This window comes from Temnothorax americanus, unplaced genomic scaffold, assembly GCF_048541705.1.
Source record: "Temnothorax americanus isolate GAGA-0224 unplaced genomic scaffold, ASM4854170v1 Scaffold2, whole genome shotgun sequence".
Taxonomy (NCBI): Eukaryota; Metazoa; Arthropoda; class Insecta; order Hymenoptera; family Formicidae; genus Temnothorax; species Temnothorax americanus.
The window spans coordinates 3,011,786-3,033,973 of record NW_027509338.1 but is presented as its reverse complement, the minus strand read 5'-3'; the positions used below and the strand labels follow the sequence as shown (position 1 = coordinate 3,033,973).

Below are 22,188 nucleotides of genomic sequence, written 5' to 3'. Positions count from 1 at the left end.
TTTGCCAGACTCGACTGGAAATATTACCTGCGAGTCCGAAGAAGTATTACGTTCGAATTCACGCGAATATTCTCTTCTTTTTGCTGTACGTTTCATTTTTATCGGTCGTATATATCCGACGATTATCATCCTCGCTGTTATTCGTAATTCTCGTGTCAACTCACCAAGTTTTAGGAAGTGGAGATTACGCGAAGAGAAGAGTAAAGGGGAGAATAATGTACGTATATATGTCATAATACGTACGTATGTACATATATGTCATAATACCACAAATATTTTGAAGAACGCGTATCGGTAACATAAATCACTATGTCATTTCTATCCATAGAGTTTCAAAGAGTTAAATCTTTTGGGACACAAATTCCAAGGGAATTACGCGTGTCGCAAAGCTTTGGATTATAAACCCGATAGAAAAGAACCGCGGCTAGAGACTCAATAGTGCGACGTCGTTCCCGTTTCGTTTTATTAAATGTAAAGCACAAGTTACCGCATTCGGCTCGCGAAATATCGCGGGATATCCAATTTCCCCATATGGATTTTTCCCCTCTCCTTCTCCTCTTCTTGTTTCCTCTCTTTCTGTCTCTCTCTCTCTCTCTCACCTCTCTCTCTCTCTCTCACCTCTCTCTCTCTCTCTCTCTCTCTCTCTCTCTCTCTCTCTCTTTCTCTCTCTCTCATAGCATCGCGACCATCGATGTTCCAAATTCTTCAGCCACTTCACGAGATCTCGATATCCCGCGCGTTCCGCGATAATACCGAGAGCCGTAATACGTCAGAGATGTAAGCCCCCCTGCCCCTCATGCATCTTCCCTCATGCATCCGTGGTGCCGCAGCGCTTTCGATTTTCCGCGCAATTTTCGAACCACAGGCGGACATATGGCCCACGAATCACAGCCATTGTCGCTCAACAATGCCTCCGTACCTCATCTTCCCCGTACGCGCGGCGCGTCCTTGGTCGCGGTCTGCGCGTTATGTATATATTACCTATCCGTTATATACACACACCCCCGCGGATATACACCGCGTATTATATCACATAACATACGCGCTTGGCGCGCATACGATCGCGTGTACAGGGTGTCTTGGAGCTAACACGCGAGTGTGATCGAGCTACCAGGTTTTCGATAAAATACAACGTTGGTCTATCCTTACTTCTCTCGATTATCGCGAGTCTTTTATAAATTACGGTGTTATTTTTCCAATTAAAGCGGAATTAAATTTCCGCTAAAGTTTGTCTGAAAACGAACGAAAGAGAGATTTTGTTACCCGTTTATAGCTCGCGACGCTTATAATTTATCAAAAGTCTCTCGTCGATTTTTGATCGTATCAAACGCGATAGCCATTGATACCTCGATTCTGTAGGAGCCGTCATTCTTTTTAGTCACCACTCTTTATCATCTGGAGCTGAAGGCTTATTCACACGCGGTAGGTAGATATGGGACACCCCGTACGCGTACACCCATCTACTCACTCATACGTACCCCCCGGAGAGTATTACGTACGTACATACACCGGCTATGTGGCCGGGAATATAGGTGGTAGGTAATATTCGACGATGCCGAAAGCACGTTCGAGCGATCGATCTCTCGCCTCCCCTGTCCCGGCCCCGGTGCCCCCGACCTCCTTTACCCTTCTCCTCGCGGGTGCCGGTTGCATTCGGGACTCGAGACTTTGGCGTCGCCATTGAGAGGAGCACGAGCCACCGAGAGAAGTACGAACAGCCAAGAGCGCGAGCAAGCGAGCGAGGGTGGATGGAAGTCCGGGGGTGTGGGGCGCCAAAGGGGTGCGACCGTCGGGGGTGGATACCCTACTAGGTATCTCAACTTACGATTGCCCCGGGGGCGTGCACAGAAGTGCAAAGCAATCGTCTCCCGGCCTCGACCCGCGTCTCGAGCTCTGCGGGCTCTCTTCTCTACCCCCCGGAAAGGGGTAACGTATCGAGATACACGCGAGAGCACCGAGGGGTTGGATATCTCTCAGCGGTCCGCTGCCGTTGTTGCTGCCTGGTTTCGAGCTCGATTTACAGCACGGGAACGCACGACTTACGGAATTCTCGTAGAAGTCCGATGGCTCTTCCTCCTTCTGCCTCTCTCTCTCTCTCTCTCTCTCTCTCTCTCTCTCTCTCTTTCTTTCTCTCGTTCGCTCGCTCGCTCGCTTGCTTACCCTATTGTATATGTGTCTACTCTGTTTATCCCCCCGGCCGATCCCCAACAATCTTCTCCTTTTACCGGCGAAGCGGATCAGCCGGCGTCGCGGATTTACGGCGCGCGAAATTCGGACGACGCTCGTTCGTCTTTGCACGTTACTTCCGGTAACTCGGTGAATTTCCTCTTTTTCTCTCTCTTTTTTTCTCTCTCTCTCTCTCTCTCTCTCTATCTCTCTCTCTGTGGAAACTCAGACACACTGATATTTTTCTTCGAACAGGTTAGAGAGGCGATGTGGGAAATAAGACTCGCGACTCGCGAAGTCGATTTGGGAAGACGCGCATCTGCGAAAAGAGGGCGGTACTCGAATTATTTTGCGGTTCCACGCCTCTTACAGACGTGAAATATACAGCCTATGGAAACTTAGTTTCTTGCCGCTTCCAAATTCCCGAGCTGTCAGCATCGGAATTTCTCATCGTGTTATTTTACGATTTTACACTCGAATTATAATATAAACAGATACGCGGCGCCCGCAAATTTGCTTCACGTCTGCTGGAATTTTTGACTCGTGCACATCGACGTTGTTTTCCGTGTTGTTTTGTGACTTTTGCGTGATACATGAATTCACGTACTTTTGCCATTATTCATGTTTAGAGACTTGATTCGGAATTTTTTCGCTGAAGCATTAACATGAAATTGCCAATATTAATGCTGTCCTAGTTTATTTTTATTGCTGTTTTTAAGTAGCACATAGGTATACATCTCTTTAAAGTAGCAATACATTTTTTTTTCAAATTAAAATAAAATTATAGAAATTTACTATAAAAAGTTTTAACATGAGAGAAATAAGAGAAATTTAGTTTTGATTACATTAATCATTTACTTTAATTTTAATAAATAATATAATGATTAATTAGGAAGATGCCATTTTTGGTCGGCCTGATGGATGTTGTTGATAGCCTAATAACAATATTTCTGTGTGAATTTTGTATACTTTTTCCAACTCAGTAAACTGCTGTACCTACGTGCCAATTATTTGTCAGTTGCAACAAAAACACAGTTTTTATGGGAACAGTAAATTAACATAATTGAATTGATAAAATTGATTTAATTTTTGGTGCTAATAAGCATTCTTTTTAAGTCACTGTAAAGAATTTATGACGAAAAATATCAATCAGGGTTCTAACCTGGACCTTCTTACAATCCGTGACAGATGTCTTTGCCAATTCGACTCCTGAGACTATATGCAAATAATATAATAATTTAATTTGAATAATAAAAGTCTGAATATTTGTTTATTTACAATACGATTTTATGTATAATACTAAAATATTATATTTCTACACATAGAAACAAAACAATTAATTTATTCGTTTATTTTATTCGTTTTGCCTACGACACAATTTTATATGTAAAATTCCTAAAATATAATATTTCTGCGGAAATAAAACAATTATCAGTTAACATTTGTCAATAATCGTAAATGTTATTTTTATATAGTCACGTAGATAGTTCTTTTATAGAATTATTACACACAAATATAAACGCACATGAGAAAAATATACGGTACGCGCTTTTGGGTTTATCAATTGAAATTAAATTGCACGTTAAGAAATATGTATGCCAAGAGGCCGCAGTTGGAAATTCTTTAATGATGCGCATTGGAGTCGGTCTTGGTGCGGTAACCGGAAACGTATACGGGCTTGCGAGAAGATGCGGGCGCAAAAGGACGGGGTCGTGCGTAGCGGGATTCTGTGACAAACGACACGGCTATATGTTATCTCGGAGACCGAGATACATGTCTTGGGGAGGAAGTTTCTTCCTGTAGTTTCGCGCTCGAATTACAACGGGAACGCGCGCATTCGACGCTCTCTCCGCAAGTCGAGCGCGCCTTCTTTCGCGCTCTATAATTCGCCATTCCCGTTTTCACGTGCCCCCTATCATTTACGCCGTGCCTGACGCGGGGTCCGCGGCTGGAATTGAAAAACAGGAGGTGCACATTACAACCGATTTAACATGTCTATATATCTAAAGATATACGCGCGATGTGAAAATTCTGAACAGCGCGCGGAGTCATTTTGACCATCCAACGCGTCAAAGGAGTTAAAGGAACGCGTATTACTAAAGTATATAATGGGCGCGTATACGTTGAGACGAACTTTAGCAGTATTTTTCAAGAGGAGCATCCAGGGAGATGTATGAGCTTAATTAAGACCGGGCATGCATCATAAAGTTTCGTCTGAGTAATGCGAAAGCATGTGGTACGCGCGCAGGCAAAAAATCTGTTCACAATTTTGAAAAAAATTCCGACCGCGTTATATAATACGTGCCTTTTCAAAACGAAAATGCGAGAGATAACTCCGATATCTTTCATGTTTGCGCAAGTATAAGTTTTTATCTGCCTTTTCCAAGCACGAGAGGAAGAGTTCATACTTGAAATTGAATAGATGAAAATTTTCCCTCCATTCATCAACGTATTAACTCTAAAGAGATGAGGTTAATATGATATTATAAGGAAAAATATGTATATAATTTATAATTACGCCGAGAAAAATTTAAAATAGTTATATATTTCTTAATGATTTATGATGGTAATTTAGGCAAATTAAGAATTTGAAAATACACTTTAACTGCGAAATATCGCACATGGAAGACCAACGAAAAGCAAGAATATAAAAGGGTCGTAAGTTTATTTACAAGTTTAAGGTTAAAAGACTTATTCCTTTACTTGGATAACGATATTAGCGGCGATATTAGCAGCGAGTTAAACCGTCTTGGTATTAACGCGTAAACGCGTCATGCCAGAATAGTCGGGCATCGATTTTCATGCAAATGTGTGCGTGTGCACGTCTATATGTGAGGGCGAATTATCTCCCAATGTTCCGATTCGGCGGTCAGAACAGGGCTCTCCCTCGAATCCGTGGAGAGATCAATATCGAGCGATCGGAGAGCTTAGGCGGCGCGTCAGTCACCTTCGGATTCCTAAAAAATCGCTGGTTAGCGGTCAGTTTGCGGGCGGGGGTGCGCTCTATACTCGGAATACTTCGGATAGAATCCGAGAGAGAACATTCTCGACGTCCACGTCGGCAACTGTCGAATTAACCCCGCGTTGTACGTATGTATGTATACACGCCTTGGAGATACGGCACTTCCGGAGAAGCCGCGGTCGGCCGAGCCGCAACGGCGATTCCGCCTGCAAATACCGCTCGCGAATGGGTGTCAGTTTTGTCGGTTTCTTCACCCAACTATTTCGAACTCCCGTTAACAGCTCCGAAACGACTTCCGTCGATTTGACGGAATGCACGCGGATCACTCCGCCGCGCCCGCCGTATTCTGACTTCCCGATTTCTTTAGCCCGCGGAAATTCCTCGGCTGGGGCAAGAATTCCGGCCGACGGAAATTCCATCGTCTTCTCGATATCGCTCGCGGTGCTCGGAATAATTCTCCTCGAGCGGCGGTGCCTCTTACGCATATCATCGATACGATGTCCCGTGCAATGTGAGGAAGAGTTATTGGACCTATTAAATTGCCAGTATCCAGATATTGCGATATTCAGGTCCGTGAAATTGAATAATGGCCAAATGTACCGACAATACACTTGCTCCATAGAATATTAATCAGCGTTGCAAAATCGATTAAATTTCAGCGCGCAAATTTTGTTTGGTCATATAATGATCGAATATTTCATTCTTGAACATCACTTACAATTACTCTTACGATGATATGTTTTTGCGACGAGTTTCGCATAATGAAGACTAAAAGCATACGAATGATACATGGAATATGGCGTCGCGGAAAGTAATGTTCGCGACTTTCGAAAATAATGCGCCATTGGAACGTGCGATGTATTTTAGGGTATATTATTATGTCCTCCTAATATGTACATATATTATATGGATCTATAATCTGTCAGTCTCTTTTAAAATCCACCACGTCGCGCCGTCTAGCGCGACGTCACGGTCGAAACATATATTGTTCTCTCGGAAATGTTGCGATGCATTTTACGTGATATTTACTTATTAAAGTCTACAAGAGCGAAGCTTGTCGATATCGAGCGCTTATATTTCGGAACGACTTACCAATACGTTGGTCAACACTTTATTATTAATTATTAATATTGTATGATATTAAAAGTATAGCAAGATAATTCGTAAATGATCATACGTGTCAAAATTATAAAAATATTCGCGGCAGCAGAAATATAATTTTTACAAACAATCATGTTTTTTATTCGATATATTTCACAAAAGTGTACCTTTGTACATTAAATATGTGCTACAAAATTGCCATATTATATAATAACTAATGAGTTTGATTATAAAAAAATTATAACTATTTTATGTTTAAATACGTAGATGTATTTGTAGACGCGTTTATTACTTTTTTTTTAAGATAAATGTAGTAAAATGAAATATTTGCAAAATATTTTCGAGTTTACGAGCGTGTACAAAATGCGGCACCTGGTGTGCGATTTTGTTTGACCTCAAAGGCGAAATGCGGAGAGTTTCGATTTTTCGATCTTATTTTATTGTTAACTCGTCCTATGTATAGACTCAACCACAAACCATACATTGCGAGAGAAAGAGAGAGAGAGAGAGAGAGAGAGAGAGAGAGAGAGAGAGAGAGAGAGAGAGAGAGAGAGAGAGAGAGAGTGCATGTGTGTGTGTGTGATTATTGCCGGAAACAAACATCCGGGAGGCTTAAATACCGAATCGATGGCTTGTAACCACCAATCCATGGACTAATCGCGAATTTTGTTGTTGCAGAAATACTATTGGGAAAACTACGAATCACTGGAGCGTCGTCAGCACATCGCCGAGACCTCGCTTCCTTCGACACGGGTGAGCTTTTATTTTCGCACTTTTTCTCTGCTATTTTCTTTCGCGCTCGTTTTTTATCCCTTCTTTATTATATTCACGTCTTTTATATAACAAAGAGAAAAAAATTGCGAATAAAATTTCATTATATCTGCAACAATTTAGTGCAACGAGTTGTTGTGTCAATTGTTGTAAATTATATGTAGTTTCGTTCGATTTGAAGTAGACTTTGTCTTAATAAAAATCTTTCTTGACATAATATTACTTCTCAAAGTTAAATGTCTCGGTAATTGAGCTTGAAATTACATTTCTGTCAAAGTAAAATCTATTCGAAATTAAATGCAAATTTCTTGTATCTCCGTTCATTTCTAAAAGAAATTTCTTATAATATTCTATTTTTTAATTTGTGCCAATGTTACTTAATGTTCAATTGCTTATAACTCGAAATTGTCTCGACATTGCGACTTCTTTGTCGTTTAACTTTTGACGTAAATATATATTTTTTGTTGAGTGTAATACGTGATCATCGGAACACCCTATATCTAGTTATGTACATTTTTTAAGAAGGGCTCGCGTCTCGGGCTATAATAAACGCTTCTCTCCCACCATCATTTTCTTATCCGTATTTAAGTGCCGTCGTAAGAAAGTTTCGTTGCGCCGCGCCGTTGTATCGATATCGCGCTCGTAACGACGCGCGAGGGGTCGAGTTGGTTGACCCCGCATAAAGTACGGAGCTTGTGGGTCGTGTGCCGGGTATCTTGAAAATCTCGTGGGTCAGGGCGTGGTGCCGACAACGACAGCAGCGGGGTCTGCAATCAGGCTGTGTCTCGTTCGCGGCGGTAGTGCGTTCAACATTCAACTAGGAGCACGCGCGAGTCTCTCTCTTTCTCTCTCGTCCCTTTTTCTGTGTAAACACCCGCCGCATACCCGCGCATACGCACAACGCACGCACGCACGCACACACACATATCCTCAAAGACCTACACCCTTTGCACCCGGGTTTGACCTCCCATTCTGATTAGTGGCAAATAATACCCGTAACAATAGCTACCGCTTTCCACACAGCTTGTCCGCCCCGCCTGTACGCGTGTGCGTCATGTGTGCGCGCGTGACTCTCGACATGGGTGCGTGCGTGCGTAAGACCCTTCCGCGCCGACTTCGTCGAAGGGTCCGACGCCGACGGCGCCCTTTGCGCTAAAGTCCTGAAAAGACACGAGTCAGTCAATCCCTATCTGCTTTCGATTCCTCGCAGCCTCCCTTCGTCTTCATCTCTCCCCATGTCTTATGTGTGTTCCCCTTGTGCCTTACGTCCGCGGAATTTTGATGGTCTTCGAAACAGATTTATCGCGCCTCTCTCTGAGCTTCCGGGACTCTCTCGATACCTCTCGGCCGCACCAGTATCGATCACGTGACGCGCGATGGCTAGCTTGGAATCGTCGTATCCGATACTTGCGTTTTACCTCTTTTTTTTCCGGTCTTCTTTTTACTTCCGCTTCGCACGAAAGCGTTGCCGAGCTGCCGATATGTTGAATTCTTTATGAACACTTTGTAGACGATTCATTCGCAACGCGAAAATCGTAGAATAAGAGTTCGAAAAACGCGAATGAAAACTCGGTTTTGTTTAGTTCAATTCCTGACGTGTGAAAAGACATCTCGTTCACAACAATGACAATAACGACGACGACGACGACGACAATGACGATGATGGTAAGAGCGATGTCGACAAAAGCGTCGACGATTTCTGTCTTTTCGGAGCTTTTCGTCGCCTGAACATTGCGTTATCTCGTTCTCGCTTTTGTTTAGCGTCGCTTCTTATCGTCGGCCGGGGCGACGAAAGTTATCGTTCGATCGCAGCTACGGGCGAGGCGTCATCAAGAAATAAATGGCCGAGAAGCGAGGAGGTTAAGCTGCTTTTTCGCCGCTTAACCGCGCTCCTTCGTTATCCGAGTCTTGGCAAGACTTCCGAGACATTAAAGAGAAGCAACGTTCGGAGACAGGTCGGCGGTTAAGCTCCGAGCTTACGGTTACGGTTAATAGCGCGGCGATTAACCTTTTGCGAAGCCAATCTTTAAGCGTGGATAAAAAATCACGTGAGATTAGCGAGGGATATTGGAAACTCCTCGAAAAGGACGATACGATGTCGGGTTTAGTGAGAAGATATCGTTTTATTAAAAGAAGATCGGAAAGTGCAAAGTTGTTACAAATATTATGAATATCTATTATTCAATTCTTTCGCTTTTTTAATCATTTATAAAATCCTATAAAATATGGGGGGTTTATATGTTATTAAATTTATTATTTTTTGCGTAATTAAATTTTTATTAGTATGGTCGCGTATGTTATCTCAGACTATTTCAAATAATGATGGTGAGCTAAATCATGTTTCGTACATATTTCACAATATTATAAATATTTCTGCTACAAAAGTTTTGAAATAGTTAAATATGAAAAATTCCCTTCCAAAAACAAAAGTGATTATTGTGCGAAATAGAAATTATTATCAAGTAATTTTTTGGAACTTGTACATCGAAATATTATAATTTCGGAATTTACTTATATATAAATATTTTTTTTAATCGCGAACCTTTTGCGATGTATTAAAATTATGATAAACTTTCTTATTAGTTACACCTCGAGTCGTTTATCGTAAAGTCAGCCCCGTCGACCCGAATGCATTCGATCCTTTCGTTATCGCTCGAGGATCTCGGATCCCAGTCAGCAGAAACCACCTAATCCTCCGGAAAGCCCTCGTGAAAAAGCCTCGATCTCCAATTCATCCCGTCCCGTTTCGTGCGCGCGATCAAGCAGCGGAGCGGAAAGGCTCGCCGCAACCGGAAGTCGGGACGGTCTCGGCCGGTGAGAGAGGCTTCTTTTTTGGAACGAGAATAATGACTTGAATTACGGTCATTTTCTGTGCGACCGCACAGGTGTCCGATTGTGCGCGCGACGGGAATCGCCCCGACGCAGACACACACGTATACGCACGCCGCATCGCGGTGGCTATAGCCACCACCGCCGCCACCACTACCGCCGCCACCATCGCCGCCGTACACGTGTCACCTGCACTTCCACTGCATGTCAGTAGCCGGCATTGCGGATATAGTAAAACTCACATCGCGAACTGACGAGGTGCACGACCGCGTTAAACGTGCGCCGGCGGTGCATTTGAAGAGTCAGATTTAAAAGCAGCTCGAGTGTCGGCAAGCGAACGGTCGAACGTTAAGCGATTTAACGCTCGAAAATTAAATTAAATACATTTTAATGCGTCGCACTGGTGCGAGGTGTCTCGCCAAGGTTCGCCTGATTGTAAGCTATTTTATGTTTTGAGATAATTTTGTAAGCTATATGTTATTATACAATATACAACCGCAGTTATAATGATAGCAAAAAGTGAAAATTGACTGACACTTGAGCAACGCTTGACATAAGAAAACGGCATGTAAAATTAACAATTATAATACTTTAAAACTGTAACTTTTAAGATACTTTTCTGACGTTAGCGTATAATTTGCAATAATATGATACACTTCGATTGTTCTTTGAATCAATATATTGATATCAATAACGTTACCTATATATAAGCTTTTACTTTACGGTAGCAAATCTCTCTAGATATATTTTAGTTAGATCATTCATTTCTTTTCTCGTCCGATATTATCGTTTTCAGTTATCGCATATGTTCTACAGGTCTTTTAGACTTTTCTGTCGAATCCTTGTCCCTCGTTATCTCGAGGTATTTAGAGTTCGACGCTTTGATCAGTATTTAATTGAACTTATCGGTTTTTCCATTTCGTAAAAAGCCTGTTCTTTCGGTCGGGCGACGTCTGGAACATCGAGGTCGCTCCGTATAGTACGGCCGGAAAAATTGCCATTGACATCCGGTCGAGGCAGCCAACCACTGACCGAATTCTTTATCTCAAGCGCGAAACGCGACGTTCGTTGGAGGTAAGGTGTGATGACTCATCGGCAAGATTGATCGATAGTTACAGGGTTCTAACAATAAGTAGGAACCAGAAAAGTTTATTATTCTAGACTACAATTGGCAATACGTATATTGAAACATTCCGACGTTTCGTAATAAGAGGAATCTTAATTTTGTTATAAATTCTGCTGTAACAAATTTTAAGTTTGTTTTTCTTCTGACAGGATTTTACCTATTTTTTTTCAGAGCAAACTTTTCAGAGAATTTGATACTTGGGATGAAATACTTTAGTAATTAAACTCCTGTTAATCAACGCGTTAAGCACGATGTCTAACACTCAGTTTGCATTCTCCGTTATTCGCTGACTGTCGAAGGTAAACCATTGAATTTGCCTTCACTTTGGCAACGTTCTTCCAGGAACGCGGATGAGGATTCGGTGGTTTAGCTCCGACGGTCAGCGAATAGCAGAGATTTCAAACGGTTTCAATGTGAGCGCGCCGCGTTCACATGTTGATCAACGCGCGGGTAAAAGCAGTAGTTGAAACTTTGTTTCGTTTAAATAGCCGTAATCTAGAAGTTTACTTTATGAAAAAATGATATCTTTATTAAGAGAGAATTAGTACCAGGTTTAACGGCAGAAACGGTAGCTTTAGTAGAGCGCGCGGCGACGTTAAATAACAATAAATAGACGAGTAATACAAGAGGTAAAATAGGCGGCAGGTTAAAACATCTCTTCAAAAATTGATTGCGAAGCGAAGACGCGCTCATACAGACCAAAGTAAATCGCACTTAATTATTTCTTAGTTGCGCCGCAGCGATAAAAGCGGATTCGACTGCGCACGTACTCGACAATCTGGTTGGCTGAATGCACAGCAACGATTATATTCGCCTCAAAAAACAGAAGGATTAGCATCAGAGAAGAAGCCTTCTTTCTTTTTCTTTTTTGTTTTCTCTTGCTCCCCTCTTTCTTTCATTCTCCTCCCTTTGCGTTTAAATCCGCTTGAAAAACACGCTAATTTTAATGGGTCGCCATGCATTATTCAAACAATTGAATCGTCATATCGCTGGTACGGCATGTTCTGCCGCCGCACGCTGCATCTCACGCGTTAATTTTAATTTACGTTTTGGGTCAAAGTAAAAGCGAGCGCGAGTCGTACGATCGTCTGATCTGCCGTGTTTCGACGTATGGCGCCCGGTTTGGCCTAACCGGACGTAAGAAACATGACGCGCGATAAGAGCCGCCACCGCGTTAAGGGTGGCGATTTCTCGTCATCTAAGTATAGTTGTCTACCTGCGCGAGAGCGTTCGATATCGTTCGGATCGTTTCCGACGTTCAATCACGATCATAAAATCTGCTATCGTCGTCGTCGTCGTTGTCGTCGATGTCGTTGACCGACGTTTCTCGCTGACCGGTATACTCTAAGCCGATGCGAATAAGCTTACAAGAGCCACCGCCGCGTTTCGTCCGGGACGCGATTCACGATCGGTCGACGCGTAAAAGCGATTATCGAAAGTTTGCTGACGTGTTTTTCCAGTCTTTGATTTCGAGGCACGTCGACTCGCCGGCTGGCTACAGATCGTGCAATGGCCGCCGGTGGTACAACGGATACGTGTAAAGGGAAGTGGAAAAATAAAGTGGATACGCTACCTCGTTAACCTTTAAGTACTTCGTGAACTCCCTCGCTCAGTGTTACACGCTCGATTCCCGATTCTACACGCGGATTTGCTTAATTATAACAGATTGGATGCAAGTAACGTTTCGTTTTATTGACGAATCGCATCCTGTCGTGATAATTAGATTACACAAATACTGGAAATTAGACGGACAAACATTAATTTTGGTTTTAAATGTAATTTGTTGTTTCCTGTAATTTTTTATTTACTACATTATTTCTGTTTTTTAAATTTCGTTCAATATTTTATTTGATAAGATTATCAGATGGATGAATAAATTTAATCGTAAACACGCGCATGCGTGTATGTAAATGCTACCAACGCGCAGGCGTATATTTTCCTCAATTTTCAATCTACATTAGTTGTTTCGAAATACTCAATGCTCCAAAATACTAATTTAGGTTACAGCGAATTATATTATCGGATATATCAGATTCGCATGATATACTTGCGCGGATAGATATTAGATAGATGAATAGATGTATATCAAATAGTGCTTTAATCGCATTTGTTTTGTCGCGGCCGTTTCACCGTGGATGAGCGAATTAACGAGCAAGTCCGGTGGAAAACCAGTCGACCGGCTGTCCGCTGTCTAATTTTTTCCCTCGATCCGGAGCACCGGCCGCCGGTGACACGAAAAAGGTCGATCGCCGACAGCGTCAATCACGGTCAATGGACATAAAAGGGATTGCCGAAACTTCACTAATGTGATTCCATCCGGCCATCCTGATATGCACGTTACTTGCAGTCCGATCGCATGTCAATGGCAGCCGACGCAGCGCAACAAGAAGGTAGAAGGTCGATAAGGCGCGCACCATCGCCCTGTCGGTCGAGATATATTTTCTGTTGTCCATAAAGATTTTGTGCGGTTCTATCGTCATATTTTGAAGTGAAATATCGAGCTTTCGACCCGACGGCGACGATTGTTATTAACCGGAGCGATCGCGCGATCATTAAACGAACCGTTATTTATTTCAATGGTTTTTTTTCCTGTCTTATATGTCTCTCTCGATACTTTATGTGTAGCGTTATTATTTTTCACCCGATGCGACGTATGGCCAATCGAATCATTTTATCCGCTAAATTAATTTCAATAAACCCGATTTTTATATCTGTATATGGACTGCAAGCCGTGTTTATTCAATTAAATATACATTTCAAAGACAAAATTTAAAAGTTAGTGTCATCAGTTTCAATCTCAAAGGAATTGTATGTCATTGATAAAATAATGCTTAATGGTTAATACATTTCAACAGATTTTTGTTTACGATGCCTGTGGAATTTGTGTCTCACAATCTAAATAAAACTTCTATCCGTCCGCGACCGTCGCGGATGCAATCGTGATGTTTAATCACGATCGTTCGAACCGTTTGTTAGCCGTCTGTACTCTAATTTTCGCCTCGAATCACGATATCTTCGACATGAAAGGCCACGAATGCTGATTGCATCGGCGCCGTCAATCACGGCCGAGGCACGGACAAAAATTGCGATTGTTGAAACCTTGGTAATGCGATTTTCGCGAGCGACGCTCTTTTCCATACGTGTCAGTTGCATTTCAATTACGCGTCGCGCGACGACTGAATTGTATACCAAAGATCGTGTTGCAAACGGATAGGTGAACGTAACGAAGAAGCGAGAGAAAAGCGGGACATACACGAGGATCGCCCGGAATCGTTAAAAGCGCAGCTTTTACACACAAAGCTCGCACAGAACGTGAAAAGGTGTTTCTATCGACAGAATTAGAATCAGTATATATATTTGCAATAAATGCATTGAGCATAATTTTATTGGATAATATTGTACGTATTTGTAATAAAATGAAACATTTTATACATAAGAAATAAGACCGGCGTATGTATTGTATAGTTTTATATTTTTATCTTTTAATTCGTATATAATTCTGTGCATCAGTAGAAGCATTTCCAAAATAATTGAGAACCTTTAATTTAGTAGTCACCGCAGTTGACGTTACACGTTATATCACAATTTGAATACGTTATTCATCCGTATAAGTTAAAATACATCAAACGTGCGTTTAACGTCGGATATTCTATTCAAATATGCATATTATACTGCCGATGCATCAGTTTCATCGATCGAAGCGCTCGATCGGTGTCTTCCAATTCTCCCGGCTGAACGACACGACGGACAAGGCATTCGACCGGTATTGTCCACAAAATGACGATCGCACTACCGCTTACAGATTTTTCCTCCGGGAGAACGGATCCCCGCGGTGATACGACACAGCGCGTACGTGAAAGCCGATTCCGTCGACGCCGTCAATATCACGGCGCGCCGGATATATAAAAGCGATTACCGAAACATCGCTAATGTGATTTTCCCGGCGAGCGGTTCTGAGCCCTCTCATATCGGCGACAGCGTGTATTGACTTTTGCTCGGTTCTTCGGCGAATGAAAGATGGCGCCGTGTCGACCGGTCGATATATATACCGCCCGGTGGAATTCCTTTTGCAAAATTATTATTACAACAACGCAGGTTATCAAACAGAATTCATTAAAACCCTACCGCGCGACTTGAAAATTAAGTTGGCTAAAAACATCATACTTACATTCACATATAATATGATACTATAAAAATAGTAAATATCTACGTATCCCACAAATTAGGATTTATTTGAATACTTTTTTTATTTCTCAAATGCACACTTTGTCACATTCTTTAATAACAGAAATTAATGAATCGGTATATACCTACGTTTAAACTGGCTGAAATTTTTTTCACGTGCCGCTTCCTTTACTTTATTATATTTCCCTTTCGTTTCCCCTGGAAGGTAATTGATTCCATAATTAACGAAACGAAGTTCGCAGAAATGTCACACGGGGGACGCGATCGGTCTTTCGTTGAGTATTCTAAGGTGTGCAAATGCCGCCTCTCGATGGGGATGAAATGCAAAGGGCGAAGAAAATACGCCCTTTGACCACGGCGCGCGGCGGGTTCTCAGCGCCCTTATCGAAAGCTCGCAGGCGGCGTCGATCTGCGTCGATGGTCTAAGCGTACCGTCGCCAGTTCCCACTTCCTCTCTCTCTCTCTCTCTCTCTCTCTCTCTCTCTCTCTCTCTCTCTCTCTCTCTCTCTCTCTCTCTCTCTCTCTCTCTTTCTCCCGGTGAAGGGAGTTCGCCGGGTTATTTACCTGAATAAACCGCTCGATAAAAAGAGTACACACGATCCCCCGTAGCGCGACGTGCATTAATAATTTCGCGGATACTTCGCGTATAAATCGCGCACGTGCCTTCCCCCGCAACTTATTCCGTCATTCGAGCGGAAACGCGACATGAATTTATTATGACGCGAGTTGACTGACGCGACTATACCGCTCCAATTATCGCGCGTTCTTCCATGGTTATTTGTTCGCGACGCGATACGCGGGGACTATAAAATTGCTTATTGCCGGTAACATGATTAGCCGCCGGGTGATACGTCGCAGTCGGATTTACATTTACAAATGGGCAAATGGTTATTATAGATATCGGACACATGAATAAATAAATGGAGGCGAGAGGGAGATACACTTACAATGTCATAAATACATGGACGATTCAGCGAGAAACTATGTTACAGATAAATCATTATTTCTCGTTGTATTATATCACCTAGTATAATAGTATGTAATGAGGTTGGCCCATATTAAATGCTCCCTGTGAAATATTAGGTTACGCTATACTCTGGCCGTTTAACTTTATACTCTAACTTTAACACACATCGTAAATGATGACATCTTCATCACTGTCTCTCGGTCTACTTAATCGAATAAAAAAGACAGAAATATAATGTTGCTGTTTAGGATGTCGCTCATTCCGGATTTTTTTTCGGTAAAAGCAGTTGATTTTATGTTGAAATATTTGCATGCTATTTATGCGTTACACAGTGGCATATCGTTCTTATTGATTATTGGTCCAGTATATAGTTGAGTTATTTGAAATTCATTACAGATGTTACCTCATATTTCATTTATTTAATTCGTTCATAATTATCTTTCTGTAATATTATTGCATAATTTCGGCTCGGAGTCATTTTGGTTTTGTTCTCTGTTAAATGTGCAAGATATCTGAAATATAATTTTAATTTGCATCAATTCCATTTGTGCACGCCCATCGCTCTCGCATTAAATGTCGCGTCGCGCCGCTCGGTAGAAGTTGCATCGTTTACATCGGAAAAATTAGTATTCTCACCGGAATTTTTATCCGAGAAATTATCGTTATTAATATTCCGCGAGAGATAAAGAAACAGCATATCTATTGTTAATTAAGATTTTTAATAATCGCATTGAAGCATATGTTAATGTGTCGCATTGTAATCTCATAAAAACCTTATATATAATATGTATATCCACATCTCTCTCCATTCTAACAATTAGCAACTGTAATATTCTTTAACGTTTATTATCATAATAATATGATAATAACATATTTACAATTATGAATATTATAATTATATTGTAATTATCTTTAATGTTTAAAATTCCTTATAAATTAGATTTTTATTTACATTGTCAAATTTCTCTCTCTCTCTCTCTCTCTCTCTCTCTCTCTCTCTCGTTTAAAATAAAAACAGTCATATGATTCCCATTAACGTTGGATAAGGAATATAAACTGATGTACACATAATCATGCGATTTCCAATTAACGCCAGATAAGTAATATAAGCTGTACACACCACTACACATTACAATACGATTTCAAAGAGGTTAGTTTTGATAACAACTTTTGTTGTTTGTTGAGCTTGTTTGTAATTATTTAATTGGCAGCGCTGATTTTTCACGAGAGGACTTCTATCGATCTATGTATATTTATTATCAGAAATATATACAAATATATATAAAATAAAAGCATGTATGTGTGTGTGTTTACTTTTAGTTGAGATATAATTTGCTCGTTACTGTCTCACGGTGTTATCTGAAAGTCACATCGTTAATTATATCTCTAACGCGATAAGACTCATCGTAAAGCCGGAGTGTGTTCGACAATTATATATCATTGTAGTAAAATTCTCACGGTTATTCCCGCGAGGTGCGTGCACGAACGGCGCCTCTTTACGTTATTACTTTTATCGAACCGTACGTGTCGTCGGCTGTCGCGTCTTTCTAATCGCAATTAATGCGAGTGCGGCGGGACTCTCTCGCAGTGAGAGACCCGGCCTCGTGCGTTGCGAGTTCAAAGTGGTGTCCGCTTATTAAATTCCGTGCGCTTTCCATGCGCGCGCGCGCGACAGTGTCACTGTCAGTGCGTGCTTCCCGGTTCCCGGTAATTCCCGGCCGCGCGAATAACCGCCCGGCCACGCATTAGGCGGTGGATTTTATCGTTCGTCCGGACTCACCCGGCGCGGCGCGCGATTATCGCGATATACCTTCACCATGGCGGGACAGCAACGAGCAGATAGCTTGGAAACGCGCTACACGCACGTGACGGAAGTGTATACGCCCGTTTCGTTGACGGCGTACACCAGATATTCGTGCAACGGTTACAATATACAGAGTGTCACGGAGCCCTATCGTGTTTTTCCACGACCGTGGATACCTGGGATTGGAAATAAGATGGAAGGAACGGAGTTGAGATAATTGTAAAGTCTGCGTCGAAGTATGCGGGGATCGTGAAACATTAAGATTGAAGGACCCGAATAAGCATGGCACTTTTAGCTAAAACATCTTGAATAGAATTGCTGAATATTATAGAGAGAATTTACTTCGACAATGAGTCTCGTTTGTCTATTTAGTGCTGAATTTAGCGTTTATTGATTAAAACGTGACGTGTAATTTCCTCTTTTGTCAGTTATATTCTCCAATATGGCTGATCTATAGCTAATAGAAGATGCGATATGAATAAAATTTCATCGAAACATTACAACATTCCGATCGATGAATTGTCACGTAATTTAACAATTTATAATTGAATATGTATTAATATCGTTTTAAACTCCGAAATATTGCGATTCTATCAGTTCGTATCGCGAAATTATCGCGTATGAATTTGTATGAAAATTTCGCGGAGCAATTTCACGCACATCACAGATCTGTTCTTTTCACGACCATTCTTTACAGCTTATAGTTCCTGGCGGAGATTATGCAAACGTGAATCGTTCTCTGTGCCTTCTCCTAGAAGACATTAGGCTGTACGTAGAAGAAGAAGCAACGTCGCGTTTAGTCCCGCGTTACACTTAACCCTCGGACCTAAAGGCCGCGGTACTGGCCTCTGATGATTATAGTGTATCTCGCGCGGCACGATGCACGCCACGTCGATAAAAGTCTCGACGTTTTACGATGTAAACGGTTTTCCGAGATTACGCGCGGCTGTTTCGCGCCGAGGCCAGGTAATTGACTTGAAATTGAAAGAATGTCGTTACTACGAACAGTACGAACGGGGCACGGTGTGCCGCTTATAGTGCCCCGCTCGTGTCTATTAATCACGACGCGAGATAATGCGGCCGTGTTGCCATTGCGGAGCGAGGGTTATCATGCGCGTGTAATTACACATTCCTAATATCTTCCGCCTTACGCCGGTAATTAGGCTCACTCGACATGATCGTCCGATTGCGAGATTATAGTTTGACGAACGTAATTTTTGCAAGAATAACGTCGCGTTATATTTCGATTTCCACACACGAGAACGAAAATCACAAATGCATCGATTATACTTACAATTAGCTTTAGTTATTAATATATGATGAGCACTGAATCTTATAGCGCTCGATAAATGTTATTAAGTATGATAGAAATTCAATAGTCTTGCGCTTGGTATAGATACAATTTTTGTCCTAAAACGTCTTGAAATGATATTAATTTTATTACGTTTAATGAGATATATAATTATGAAGGTTATTTGGAATTTCTGAAAGCCATGATTGATTGTTCCTTGGGTGATTTATTGAGAAGCTGTGGCTTACTAATTTATTTATTTCGGCATTTTTCTCGTATTCATGGATCAATAAATAACCAAGAGAAAGTAGGACTTGAAGAAATGTATTTTTGTCGTTTTATTATAAGTTACTTATATATTAGCTTTCTTATATATTACACGCGTAATGATTATTTAGAATATTTTATCTGTTTTATTATGAGATAATCTTCTGCAAATCTTACATATTTCCTGGATTTTTATCGTGGACTTATCAATATTTTATGACGGAGGATATCCCCTAACTCGTTCAGATTTGAATGGAATATCCTCGCCCTCATATTCACGCGATCAAATGTTCCTACGTCACCGAATCGACCCGAAAACGTCAAATGATAGACATCGGCACTTTTCCCTACAGATTTACTCTCGTCCTGTTTTGCTCTAAATCCGATTGCGTGCGTGTGTTTTGAATCAGTCTGAAAAGTCCGCATTCGGAACCCAGCCGTCGTTCTGCTGATCTCCGACGTCACTTCCGGCCTTCCCGGTGTTCCCTCCTTTCAAGATCCGACGTAGATTGCGAGCTGCAACGAGGCCGTCGTTCGTGCATAGGGTTTTACGGTTTTGTTCCTTTGTTCGTTCCTACAGCTCCCGCCACGCAATACCTATACTCGCGCAGACAGAGACGGAGAGCGCGACACAGGAGCGTAATCGACAAGTTAACGCAACATATATTTGTAGAGTTGCGGAATGTTACGGAAGAAATCTTCGAAGAGACTTACTGGAATTTTTAAACAAAAGACGTAAAAGAAATATTTTCATTTTCATTCTGTGCAGTATTTAACGCTATATACAGTTGGGTGTTTGCATGGGTTTTCGATTTTGTTTAATATGAAAAGTGCATGTTGCGAATAATAATAATAATAATAATTTTATTGCAATGTAAAAATACATGCAAAAGGTAAGGCACCAACAATATTGCTGCTATAAAACCTATATGGATAAAAAAGATTACCTATAATACTATAGCTAAAAAAGTCGTAATATACGGATAACTAACATTTTTGCAGCGAGAACAAAAGGTTTTGCTACTATTGCTAAACTGTAGCTTTCGCTGCAAAAAATGTAGCTCTTGTTGCAAAAAATATTAGTTATTTATATTTCACGACTAAATTTAGCTAAAAATGTTTTTCCGTGTACCGGTAACAGACAATAAGAAAAATAATACATTATATATGGATGCATCATAAAAAAAACGTACGAAAACGATAACATACGTCCAATTATGTCAATAAATAGCGACAATTAGTATTAAATGGTCATCATCGATGGTGGATATTATTTATCTACAAGGATTGCGATGTAAATGTAAGAAAAAAACCTACTGCATTTAACGATAAATACATGATGAGAATACAAAGAGACGGAGCAGGATGCGGCGAGAGAAGTTGAGCCCGATATTTATGCGATCGTGAATACTTCGCGATTACCGCAAAAGGAAAGTCGAGGAAACTTCTCGCTGCGGCGGCAAGAGAAGAAGGAGGAAACGCAGCGGTTACGGAAATGGTGCCGATCATTACCGAGGTACACCTGCCTTGCATCGTGAAACTGCCGGGTATAAGATGATTCGCCGATAAGGTGGAAAGTATCGAACGTGCACGTAAATAAGTAGGCGCCGATTCGTCTCTGCCACACTTGGAAATTCCACAGTCGTAATTTCGAAAATGACATTTTTAGCGCGACTTTTCTTTGATTTTTAATTAGTGTATATAGTATGTTTTTATGCAGGTTCCATCCAAAGAATTTAATCAACAGAAATACCAGACCTTTTTTTGATATCACAAAGAATAGGAGAATTAGTATTGTTTATGATAAAATCCCTAGTTTTGTAAAAACTACACTTTAACATTTTCTTATTTATTTTAATTACAAGGGAATTCATTATACAGGCGCATTATGTCTTCTCGTGCACTCGCTTTTCCGTTTCGCATAACAATCCGTTTCGAAATACAAACGCCGCATAGAAATGGTATTGTACAAAAACCATCAGCAGCCGTGTACATCGGCATTGTAAACGTCGTAACGACGATGCTTCTTTTTCCGACGCGCGCGGCTTCGGGCGGATAATTTGTAGTAACACCGAGCGTCTTTGTTTCGCGGCGCTAAGCGTTTCCTCGTTATTGTCTTCGCTACGAGGTTGTAACAGGTACTATTGCGTATTCTCCGTAGATACTGTTCGTTGCCGCGCGGCACATCGCGGTAAATACCTCACGAGAGCTGCTGCTGCTGCTGCTGCTATACAGTTGGAGAAATTGTTCGCGTAACGGTATCTCTTATTCTTATACAAGCATACCGACCGCCATCGCCTTCGTTCGTTCGTTTATGATACCGCGCGTAGAGCGGCTCATTAAAAATTTATTACAATCTGGGTGGCTTCATGTAAAAGCCGTCGAGGAGGACGAGGGGAAAAGCGGCCGTGGCGAGTTATAAGTTTTATACAATTTGATTACCGTCGCAAAGTGGTCCGACTGGCGTAGTTATACGAACTATTCGTTTATTAAGAGCTAAACTGAAACTTTATAGAGTCCAGTATTATTTACGAAAACCAATGGCTCGTTCGATCGACCCAGTTCTTTCCCTTTTTTTTAAGCAACCCATTTTATCTCGCCGTTGCCCTCTCTTTCCTCCTATTCCAAGCCCCTCCTCCCCTCTCCCCGTCCTCAGTGGCTGTCCGGAGCAGCCTTGTCATATTCAACTATATAGAATATTCAACCGCGAGCTATTACG

General features: G+C 41.5%; 1 protein-coding gene across 1 annotated transcript in view; it reads left to right on the top strand.

Moving 5' to 3' along the window:
* Positions 1–22,188, top strand: part of LOC143896793 (uncharacterized) — a 202,120-nt gene that overhangs the window by 57,242 nt on the left and 122,690 nt on the right. The window contains exon 2 of the mRNA XM_077404828.1: positions 6,908–6,982. Within this exon, the coding sequence (XP_077260954.1) occupies positions 6,908–6,982 (75 nt within the window). The remainder of the gene's footprint in view (positions 1–6,907; positions 6,983–22,188) is intronic.